The 12,556-nt window shown below is 43.8% G+C and overlaps 1 protein-coding gene across 3 annotated transcripts in view; it reads right to left on the bottom strand.

Annotated features, from left to right (window-relative positions):
• The window catches only part of LOC126336514 (sterol O-acyltransferase 1-like), a 144,213-nt gene that overhangs the window by 84,635 nt on the left and 47,022 nt on the right, over positions 1 to 12,556 (bottom strand). For all 3 annotated transcript variants that reach the window (XM_050000293.1, XM_050000295.1, XM_050000294.1), the window contains exon 5: positions 401 to 571. In XM_050000293.1, coding sequence (XP_049856250.1) covers positions 401 to 571 — 171 coding nt within the window. The remainder of the gene's footprint in view (positions 1 to 400; positions 572 to 12,556) is intronic.

The raw sequence follows: 12,556 nt of genomic DNA, 5'->3' as shown, positions 1-12,556 counted from the left end.
TCTGACTTCTTCTGTGCCGTACTCCCTTCACACAGTCAGAGACAAATACTGGGTGCGATGGAAGCTCTAATAGCATGAGGACTGCTTCACAGTCAAAGTAAAATTATGTTCTGCTACAATTTCAACAGAACATTTTTATATATTTATCGAAAATTATGAAAATATAATATTAGCAAAAAAGATCGGCTCTCGACATTGCCATTTTGTATATATATATATATATATATATATATATATATATATATATATATATATATATATATATATATATCGCGATTTATTATCGCAGACATATCGATAGTTGCTGGAAAATGTGATGTATCGATATATCAACGTTTTACATACTAGTGAAAACATTTAGTTTCATTTTTATATGAATCTGTCTGCTGTGTTTACTTACCGCCCTTCGATGACAAAGTCGTAGACCGCTGTTTGCAGGAAGAGCATGAGCAGCGTAGCGATGAAGATGTTGTAGACGGTGCGGAAGTGCCGTACCTTGAGCATCTCTGTGAGCACCGACTCTCGGGCCAGGAACTGTTTCTGTGGCAGCGAACCATCTCTGGCAGGCTTACTGTGTGGGACAGTCAGAGGAATGTAGGTTAACACACAATAGTTCGTTAAATTCACGTTCTGTATACTATGAATCAACGCGTTGTGATATTCAACTGCAGAAATTAACATGCAAAACACCTAACATAGCGTGTTTTCCAAGAAGGCTGTACAGCAGAACATGTTTTATATCGCCCTCATTAATCTCGATGTCTTGTTCATCCAGATCGTTATTTTAATTGCAGTTAGCTGTGAAGAATGATACTACGAAGATAATTTCGACCAACAGGATAATGAGCTCACGCGAATAGTAAACGGTTCTGTGAACACACCGGCGGTCTTAGCAACAAATAATCCTGAACCAACAAGGAGCATCAGAACGGATACAGGGATTAGAGAACACAGGTCTGAAATAGCAGGATCCAAAAATAAACGAAAAATATATCTGTTTAAGAAAGACAGATGAAAATTCGCTTAATGTCTTCCTGGGACACATTCTCCAGTCCTTCCTAAATAAAATAAGTGTAGACCAGATGTGGCTTGAATTCAGAGAAACAGTATCGACAGCACTTAAGAGATTTGTAGCAAATTAATGAACGATGGAGGCGAACCCCCCATGATACACAAAACAGGTAAGGACACTGTTACAGTAACTAACAAAACATGCCAAATTTAAAAGAACGCAAAATACCAAGATAGGCGATCTTATACAAGGTTGGAAATTTAGCGCGGACTTCAACGCCAGATGTTTCATCGATGGAGCTTTGTCATGGAGCCTGGCAGAAAATCCAAAGAGAGTCTGGTCGTATGTAAATTATGCTAGCGTCAAGGCGGAATCACTGCCTTCTGTACGAGATGGCAATGGAAATACTATAGAAGACAGCGCTGCTAAAGTAAAGTTACTAAACACAGCCTTCCGAAATTCCTTCACCAAAGAAAACGAAGTAAATATTGCAGAAGTCGAATCAAGGATAGCTGCCACCATGAGTAACTTAGAAACACATTCTCGGAGCATTATTATTATTATTATTATTATTATTATTATTATTATTATTATTATGGTTGAGGGGCCCTCGACAGCGTGGCCATCAGAGCCCTGACGAAAGATCAGTATACTAATTGGTGGCAGAGGATGAAGGCTGTCCCCAAATGCAGAGCAGTTTATAATGTATTAATGTCTGCGGCCCTTCCCCACCAATTTAGGGATGAGTCCTGACAGTTTACAAAATTTCACCAGCCTTTTAACAATGGAGTCGGTATCTGCAAGGGTGGTGGGCAGATCTCCATCGAGACAGAGTGCTGCCCTAATATCAGTATGTAGGACACACGTAGCCAGAATACGCTGAACTGACAGCGGCACGCCACAAACTTCACAGACTGGTGGATCCTCCTGCCGGAGGAGGAAGTTACGTGTTCAAGGCCTACGCCAGATGCACAGGCTGGTAAGCAGAACCTCCTTCAAGGGGTGAGGCTGACATGAAGTCCGCCGAGCTTTCGTGGCCCATTTGAGCGACCACAGTTTGTTGTCTGTCACCTACAACCATTCAGTCTCCTGCTGACGCATGATGTATGTGTCAGGAAATGAGATGATGGCGTGCAACGGGATGGGACATTTATGGACAGCACCGTCCAAACATGCTTCCTTGGCGGCTTTGTCGGCCATGTGGTTGCCCTGAATCTCAATGTGGCCCAGTACCGAACAAAAGATCACCTCCTTGCCAAGGTTCTGCAGCTGCTGTCAGGATTCATGGATGAGCTGAATCAGCAGGTCTGCAGGACACATTTGTAGAAGTGCTTGCAGTGCACTATGAGAGCCTGAACAGAGAAGAAACCTGTGCGATGTTGTCTGTAAACCCTCCCCAGTGCCATCAGAATGCCATATAATTCTGCATCGTAATTTGTGACTTGTTCCAGAAGACGCACTTTAAAAACAACCCAGAGCATTCTCTTGCTGCGATCCATCTATATAAACAACGATAAAACTGTGGTATGTACTTAAAATGCACGAAAACAAGGTTGTAAAAACAAAATCTGGAAAAGTAGTTTTCTTGTACTGTGTAAAGCTTAAAATCACTTTGGGCCTTTGACGATGCCAAGGCGACAATGCGTTCTATCCCTGGCTGTGTATTTTGATGCCTGAGACATCCAGATCCTTCAGACTGTCTGTAGCACTTGCCCTAAATGGCTTTGTCGCATGGAGCCGATTCCTGAGCAGCCGTTCAAAGGTGGCTTGGACAACTGAACTAAATGACAGTGACTAAGATGACGCTGACATTTTCAGCGCCTGTCGAGCTAAAACGATATGTTGCCGAATCCAAGGCGGCGGTTCAACTGCCACTGCACACAGACTGAACTGGGTTGGTCCGAAAGGACCTAGTCGGTATCAGAATGCTCTCATGGTGGACGGCATCTAACATCTTGAGCAACGAAGGACGGGCCGATCCATAGACCACGCTGCCATAATCTAAACACGATCGAACATATGCCCTATAAAATAGCGGAGGGCGGGACCTGTAAGCTCTCAATGTCTTTCCTCGAAGCATTTCAATATATTCATTGACTGGGAGCCCCTTGTTCGTAGGTTTTTCGGGTGTGAGAGCCATGTTAATTTAGAGTCAAATAATAAACCTGAATAGCTCACAGTGTCTTGAAAACGTAAAATATTGTCCCCCCATTGTGAGTACTGGTTCGTTAAAACTTCGACGAGCCCTGTTAAAATTGACACATGTAGTCTTCTCGGGTGAGAACCGAAAACCAGTTGTCCTGGCCCAGGTTTCCAGCCTCCTAATGGTCACCTGTAGCTGCCTCGTCGTTGTCTTCAGATCAGAGGAAGAGTAGAAGATTGCGTATTCATCCACAAACGAAGAGCATTTGACGTGGCTCATGACTGCAGAGGAAATGCCATCGATAGCGATGCAAACAATGTGACGCTGAGGACACTGCCCTAGGGGACCCCATTCTCCTGAACATAGACATGGCATCGCCAACCAGATACCGAAACCGCCGGTCCTGGAGAAAGGATTGGATCACAAATGGCAGGCGTCCCCGTAAGCCGCATTCATGAAGTTAAAGCATGTTGTAACTACAAGTAGTGTCATATGCTTTTTCGAGGTCGAAAAACACAAACCAAGTGCTTTCAGCGTAAGGAGGACTCTTATCGCCATCTCCAATAGAATTAAATTATCAAGCGTGGAACGGAAGCAACTGAAACCGCACTAGAAGCGGCACAGGTTACCTCGGGATTCGAGCAGCCAGATGAGGCGGCGGTTGCCCATGCGTTCAAGAGTCTTACCAATACAACTGGTAAAGGGCTACACTGATTTAACCGTTACGGGCGAGACGGTCCCTGCCCGATTTCCAGAATTAAATTAATATTGCCTCCTTCCAAGTTGTAGGGTACTATCCATCAAACCAGATCTGATTGAAATAAGTGAAGAGCAGACCTTTCGCTTCAGGGCACAGATGAAGCATGGCATAATGGATCTCATCAGGTCCTGGATCAGTGTGTCTGGCTGCAGACAACGCTGATTCCATTTCCCAATGGAGAACGGAAGATTGTACACTTCCTCATTACGCGAGAAGAAATTGAGCTTCCCCCTCTCTATAGTCCTACGGAACACCCGAAAAGCAGGAGCTTGTCTGAATGACGTAACAGTAAAGAAGTGTTCAGCTAAAACCTGAGCCATGTCTTCTGGTGAGTCCACCAAGACCCCAATACTTGAAGAGGACGTGTACTCGCTTGAAATTCGTCTTATTGATTCCCGAACTCGCGCAGTGGAAGTGGACCGATTAATGACGCCGTGCATTCCGTTCAAGAAGCTCTATTGTTCTCTTATCACTCGCCTCGCATGTGTTTTCGCAGATCAGAAGACATTAAGATTTTCTGTAGCTGGACAGTGTTCCAAGTTCCGCAGAACTATTCGTCTGTCCCTGATTGCCAAACGACAGTCGTCATTCCACCAAGGCACAGGCTGTCGTCTGAGTTGGTTACTAGACCGGGGGATGGGGGATGGACTCTGCGGAAGCCCATTGGATCTCGCAAGTGGTATGAGCCACGGCCTCCTGTGCACAATCCCTTTGTTCAAAAATAGCTTATCGATTTTATTGCAAACAATTTGTCCTTTGTATCATCCACCTACGTGTTCTATCAGACACCGTCCTAGCCGTCAGACGGATCCACACTGGTGGTCACTAGAATGTAAATCTGGAGCCGCTACCCACTAAATTGAGTCTGCAATAGCTGAGGAACAAAAACAAAGGTCAAGGGCTGAAAAATACCCTATGGCTGTGGAAAAGTAATTATCTGACCCACATTCAGAAGGCAGATATTCTCAGAAGGGACGAATCGCTCCATCATCCTACCCCTGCAGCAAGTGGTAGCCGAGCCCCACAGCACACTGTGAGTGCCTGGAAGAGCTCTGCCTGTGCATCTGCGTCAAACGCATCATTAAGGGGAACATTCAAATAACACCTGTGATATTAAACGGCGTGAGAACATTCACAGCAATTGTTTGTGTGGTCGTGGTTAAAGGGACAGGAGAGAAGTGGCATCTGTCATCGATGAAAACAGCCACTCCACCATTAGACCTGTCTATATTTACTTATTTATTTATCAAGTTCCGTATGACCAAATTGAGGAGAAAATCTCGAAGATAATGGAACATGTCAGTACATGAAATTACAACATAAAAAGCAATAACAGATAAAAATGTTTATGAACAAAAATAAGTCAATCCATAAGTTTAAGTCAACGCAAACAATAATACAACAAGAAGAAGCTTAATTTTTCAAGGAACTCAACAGAATAGAAGGAATGACCCATGGAGGAAACTCTTCAGTTTTCATTTCAAGGCGCGTGCATTACTGCGAATATTTTTGAATTCGAGCGGTACCTTACCGAAAATGGATGCGTCAGCATACCGCATGCCTTTCTGCACGAGAGTTAAGGAAGTACCATCCAAATGCAAGTTTGATTTCTGTCGAGTGTTAACTGAGTGAAAGCTGCTTATTCTTGGGAATAGGCAAACATTGTTAAGAAGAAATGACAGTAAGGAATACACCTACTGCCAGAATACCTACTGCCAGAATACCTGGACTTGTGAACAAGGGTCGACAAGAGGTTCGTGAACTTACACCACTTACTGCCCAAATAGCCCGTTTCTGAGCCAAAAATATTCTTTTAGAATGGGAAGAGTTACCCCAAAGGATAATACCATACAAAATAACTGAATGAAAAGAATTTTCAGTAGTTTCTTCCTTCCTGTATGGATGGTAGCAGATGCAGAATGGTTTCTTCTGGACCAGGAAAATTCAATTCTAAATTTGAGGTTTTTTGTCATCAGGCTTCTGAATGGTCAGAATTCCTCTCCTGTGGCAACCTCTTCATCTCAGTAGCACTAGAAACCTACGTCCTCAATTATTTGCTGGATGTATTCCAATCTCTGTCTTCCTCTACAGTTTTTGCCCTCTACAGTTCCCTCTAGTACCATGGAAGTCATCGTGTCTTAACATGATGTATCATCCTGATCAGTCTTTTCCAGATATTCCTTTTTCTCTCCGCTTTTGGGCAGAACCTCATTCCTTACCTTATCAGTGGACCTGGTTTTCAAAATTCGTCCGTAGCACCACAACTCAAATGCTTTGATTCTCTTCTGTTCCGGTTTCCCCACAGTCCATGTTTCGCTACCATACAATGCTGTACTCCAGATGTACGTTCTCAAAAAATTTAATCCGAGCATTTCGTTCCTGGTCGTCCGCCCTTGTTATTCCTCTTGGCTCTTTTATATATTGTATATTACCCCTCTCTCCCTACAGCTTACCCTGGTTTTTTTTCAGAATTTCGAGTATCTTCCACCATTTTACATTGCCGAAGCCTTTTTCCAGCTCGACAATTCCTATGAAAGTGTCATTTTTCTCTGGTCTTGCTTCCTTTATCATTCGCAAAGACAGAATTGCCTCTCTGGTGCTTTGCCTTTTCTAAAGCCAAACTGATCATCTAGTACTTCCTCAATTTTCTTTTCCATTATTCTGTGTATTATTCTTTTCAGCAACTTGGATGCATCATCATTTAAGCTCAGTGTGCGATAATTCTCCCACTTGTTAGCTCTTGCAGTCTTCGTAATTGTGTAGACATTTTTCCGAAAGTTAGATGCTATGGTGCCAGACTCATTCATTCTACACACCACCGTGAATAGTCGTTTTCTTGCCACTTCCCCCCAATAATTTTAGAAATTCTGATGATATGTCATCTAACTCTTCCGCCTTATTTGATCTTAAGTCCTCCAAAGCTCTTTTAAGGTTCTAATACCGGATCCCCAATCTCTTGTATCACAGCATATAAATCTTCCCCTGATAGACGCTTTCAATGCATTCTTTGTACCTATCCGCTCTCTCCTCTACATTTAGGAGTGGAATTCCCCTTGCGCTCTTAATGTTGCCACCCTTGCTTTTAATGTCACCGAAGGTCGTTTTGACTTTCCTGTATGCTGAGTCCCTCCTTTCGACAGCCAAATTCTTTTTAGATTTCTTCACATTTTTCATGCAGCATTTCATCTTAGCTTCCCTGCACTTCCTATTTATTTAGTTCTCCAGCCACTTTTATTTCTGTATTCCTGAGATTTTAGGAACATTTTGTACTTCCCCTTTCATCGATCAAATGAATTATTTCTTCTGTTACCCATGGTTTCTTTGCAGTTACCTTCTTTGTAGCTATGTTTTTCTTTCCGTCTTCTGTGATTGTCCTTTTAAGAGATGTCCATTCCTCTTCAACTGTACTGCCTACTCTGATGTTCCTTATTGCTATATCTATAGCCTTAGAGAACTTCAAGCATACCTTGTCATTCCTTAGTACTTCTGTATCACACTTCTCTGCGTATCTATTCTTCCTGACTAATAACCTTCAGCCTAGCCTTCATCACTACTACATAAAGATCTGTGTGTGTATCTGCTCCTGGGTGCGACTTACAATCCAGTATCTGATTTCGGAATCTCTGTCTGACCATGATGTAATATAACAAATTTCCTTTATCTCCCAGCCTTTTGAAGTATACCTCCTCCTCTTGTGATCCTTGAACAGAGTATTCACTGTTACTTGCCGAAATTTATTATAGAACTGAATTAGTGGTTCTCCTATCTCATTGCTTGTCCCAAGCCCATATTCTCCTGTAACCTTTCCTTCTACTCATTCAACTATAACTGCATTCCAGTCCCCCCCCCCCCCATGGCTATTACATTTTCATCTCCCTTTACGTACTGTATTACCCTTGTAATATCCTCGTGTACTTTCTCAATCTCTTTATCTTCAGCTTGCGACGTCGGCATCTATCCACGAACTATCGTTGTCGGTGTTGATTTGCTACTGATTCTGATAAGAACAACCGAATCACTGAACTGTTCACAGTAACACTGTTTGCCCTACCTTCCTACTCATAACTAATCCTACTCCCGTTATACGCAGCTGTTGATATTACCCTACACTTATCTGACAGCAATCTTTGTCTTTCCATTTCACTTCACTCATCCATACTATATCTAGATTGTGCCATTGCATTTCTCTTCAAATTTTCTAGTTTCCTTACCACATTGAAGCTTCTGAGATTCCACGCCCTGGCTCGTAGAGCTTTATGCCCTTGTTGGTTATTGAATCTTTCTCATGGTCATCTCCCAATTGGCAGTCCCCTCCCAGAGATCCGAATGAGAAACTATTCCAGAATCTTGTCAGTGGAGAAATCATGAAGACACTTTTCAATTACAGGCCACATTGTCCTGTGGATACACGTTACTTGTCTTATGCAGTGGTTTCCATTGCCTTCTGCATCATCAGGCCGTTGATCACTGCTGGTTCTTCCGTCTTTGGGGGCAGTTACTCATGTCGAGGGCAAGAGAGTGCCCTGAACCTCTGTCCACTCCACCGCCATCTTTGACAAGGCTGTTGGCGGAACGACGGTAATTTCTTATGCCCGAAGTCTTCGGCCGCAGATTCAAATTATTAAATTTTAAGCAGTGGCGAGATTCGATCTGGGACAAAGGAAGTTTTCATTACTAATCAAAGACGCTACCCCTAGACCACGGATGTGAGTGAAATCCATTGAAATTCCACGCCAACACAGAAGTCCCTGTGGAAGACATTGTTTAGCGATGGTTGTGCTTTTCTTTCTCCCTCTGATTTACCGGGGAGCTCAGGGGGAACTTTAACTGGTTTCATGCTCTCTCGTTCTTCCGATTGGAAGTCCATATCCTCAAGAGCGTAGTCCCCATCAGAAAGGACGTTTTTCTTCACTGAAGGGAGATGATGGTTGCCTGAGTTCCGGGAATGGCTAAGTTGGCTTCTGATGTTGGGTAGTGATAATCCTATTGCTGACGGCTTCTGAACATCAGTTTCAAGTCAGCGTTTCCCCCAAGGGCACATCGACACGCGCATATGCTCGTACTTTAATCAGTGGTCCGAGTTTGTGTGGAAGCATCACACATAGCGAATGGCGTCTGAAGGGTTCATGTCAAAGAAGCTGCAAAAAGCGGTGGCTGTATAGTTTTGGAAGCTTTCTTAGCTTCACCACAGGGTATGCATCTCTCACTTTTCTTTCAACTCCTGAATTTTCCCATCATAATTGCAAACCTGCTCCACACTGCGTGATCCCCAGAGTAGTTTACACATTTCGGAGGAAGTGTACAAGAATATCCCGATTCGTGAGCTGAGCCTCCACAATTACCGCACGTAGCCTTCCCATTACATCCCATAGTGCTATGCCCAAATCTTTGACATTCGTAGCATTGCACTGGGTTAGGAACAAACGGACAAACCTTTAAACGGATATAGCCTCCAAGGGTATGTTTCGGTAATTCTGGAGTAATAAACGTTAGAATAAATGTTGCCGATTTTTCCAATTTGTCATTGACTCTTCTCATACAGTTTTGCACTTACGTGACGCCCATATTTTTCCATTCTTCACGTAACTCCGCGGTGTCCATTATAACGGAGCAGGTAACCACGCCCTCATTAAAGTTAAGCGTGTTACGCAAATCAACCTAGATTGGGTAGTCAGTGATGGTCTTAAATCCCCACAAGCGTAGGCACTTGATTTGAATTAACAGTTTCAACTTTAAGTGTTCTATTACGATGTCATTTGACATTTAAGAGACCCAGCAATACCTCCCAGTGCCTTTTGAATTGAGGAGTGGGTGTAGGTACTACCCGACGGTACACCCGTCCCGTCAGGAGGAATAACTTTATGAGACAGTTCCATAGGGATCCCACGAGACGCTAGAGAAACAATCGTGGACCCGGTCACCAGGCAGAGCCCTGCATGCCTAAGCAAGCTTTAGGCAACAGAGAGAAGGAGAGGGGGGGGGGGGGGAGGCGGAGGTGCCCCAGGGAGTGCTGACTTACCTCATCAGCACGTAGTTTTTTTTAGATAATGGTGTGTACCTTCCTCGCGGTGAAGTCGGAGAAGCCAAGACCACCCTCCCTCCCCCCCCCCCCCCCCCAAATTCTGTTCTCTGCCTTCGCCATCCCTGGCAACGGCTGCTACACAACGCTGGTCACTACTTTGAAGGAGAGTAAACGCTGCAAACAAGTAGCTCTTTTGTAGCGGTTGTGAATAAATAGTTGCCATTATTTAAGTTCCAACCATCGTATTTATTAGTTACAGGTAGCGTTCCGTTGTGGGCAGTCTTAGGTATGTTGAGATCGTGGGAGTCACTCATGAGAATACCCATTGATTAAACAGACATGAAGCTGCAAACCTCCGGTCAATGGAATTCATGCTCTCAAAATTTTCTATCAGCGCAATCTTGGCCAAGCAGATGAACTTATACATGTACTATGATGATAGCATGGCCAAATTCAAACGCACATACTGTAAGGTGTTTAGATATTGAAATGGTATGCGTGGCAGTGATTTACCCAGAATAACTTAGATTTTGTTAGAAGAATATCTACTGGCGAACAAGAATATTTCTTTAGGAAACCACACACAAATGTCTCCATTTCCTCAGTTTAACCATGTGTGTACGTTACTATAACACGATCAGCTTCGATGTAGGAACAAGTGGAGACTGACTATTTTCCTGTAAGTTAAGATAGGAAGGGGGGAGGGGGGGTAGTTGCAAACATCTGGTTGAAATTTATACCACAGTTTACCTCTACTGAATGTAACATGGGGCTCATATAATCTATTGACATATCCAGATGCGACTATCGACCAGATGTACCAGGAAGCTTTGAGCATCTGAACATCGCGACATGTTTCCAGTGGTCGACAATCCAATCTCGATGAATCACTGTCCTCTGCAATTGACGGGGTTGAGTCAACAGGCAACCCACATAGGGTGTCATCTGCTGCGGAGACCCGCCTTCAAAAATGTGCGCTGAAGAATGTCCTGCGATACATTTCAATGCACCAGCTTTGTTTACGTAGTCACATCCATCAGAGTTCGACGCCTGTCTTGCTTTACAGAGCTGAGAAGTGCCAAACCACCCTCCCCCCCCCCTTCCTCCTCCTCGTTTGTCCACCGACTTTCCATACAAGCTCACTTCAGCAGCTCGCTAACAGACGACCAGATTCGCCGTTTCAGAAATGCTCGTTCGCAGAAGCAGTGCCATAATCTGTCCTTTGTCGATGTCGATTATGTAAAGATTTCCCCCTTTTCCCCATCTCTGCTGCATCTGTGTTCCGTCTAAATAGCTTCAGTATTTTTCTTACTGCGACAACTGCACGCAGCGCCACCAGATGGCATTCACTTTTGTGGTGGGCAGTGGTGACTTTTTGGCTCATCAGTGTATGTCTATAATTGCTGCCGTAAGTGAAATGCAGATAAAGGTGGGTGCGCAGGTCAATTTTATATTGAGTAAATGATGACGATACGACTTTTCGCTCTCATAGTTCCACACGTCAAATGGGTGACATGTGCTTTTGAGATGTGTGTCATATGCTTTTCAAGTTCTGCAATTATCTAAACTGCAGTTTCTTGTAAGTTATGCCACAGCGATGTATTAAACACTGAGCTAATTATATTAAAATACTTATAATAAAGTATGCACAAAAATATGCAAATACCAAACACGCAACATTACCACGCCTAATATAGTGCACGAAAACCGTTCGCAATCATAACGACTTCCAGTAGTCTCTGAATGGTTTCGAAGACAATCTTAGATCATTAGTCCTTCAGAATAGTGGTACGTTCAGGTAAGGAGAATAATTGTAGACGGCGACCATGCACCCTTCTCTCCTACATAGACCGCAAAGGTTCTGTAATATTAAGTTCTGGTGATTGGCAGGCAGGCGAGATGCGATAATCCATCATCGTGCTCACAAAACCTGTCCTGGATGATGCGAGCTGTGGAAATATGAGCCCTTTGTAACACAGCACCAGCACTGGGGAACAAACATACCGTGGGATGGACCCAATTAGCCAGAATGGTCGAACGATCTTTGGCAGTAATACGACGTTTAAGAGTAACCATGGGCCCCTGGAGTACCACGCTGTGGCTGCCAAACCATCAACCGACTCCTATGTTTCCCTCTTGGGACCTAAATTCGGCCAGAAGTTTGGAAGAAGTATAACAAGACCTATCCGGTCACATTACGTCCTTTCATTGGTCCACAGTCCATGTTTGAAGGTTTCAGCCCCATTTTTTCCCCATTACGGGGATTTGCATCACTGGTGAATGGTTTTAAAATCTCAGCTCGCCCTGCAGTTCCCTGCTTATATTGCTCCCTGTTTTGGTGCTGACTTTCAATTCTGGAGCGACTTCTACAGTTGTCAGCTTCTTAGTTTTCCTCACAATCCTCTTCAATAACCGTCTGTCACTACCACTCAACACATACTCCCGTCCGCGTCGTAACTTACCGGATCATGCTTTCCCACTTTCCCTGTACGCGGTATAAATCTTCGGTACTCTAGCTCTGAACATCAACCAGTTCAGATACCTAGGTTATGGATTCCCACAGCATACAAGCTCCAGTTTTTCCACATTCGAATTCGCTTAGCTCTGACATAATGTATA

Source organism: Schistocerca gregaria, chromosome 2 (genome assembly GCF_023897955.1).
Source record: "Schistocerca gregaria isolate iqSchGreg1 chromosome 2, iqSchGreg1.2, whole genome shotgun sequence".
Classification (NCBI taxonomy): Eukaryota; Metazoa; Arthropoda; class Insecta; order Orthoptera; family Acrididae; genus Schistocerca; species Schistocerca gregaria.
Note: the sequence above shows the minus strand (reverse complement) of the source record. Positions and strands in the feature narration are given on the sequence as shown.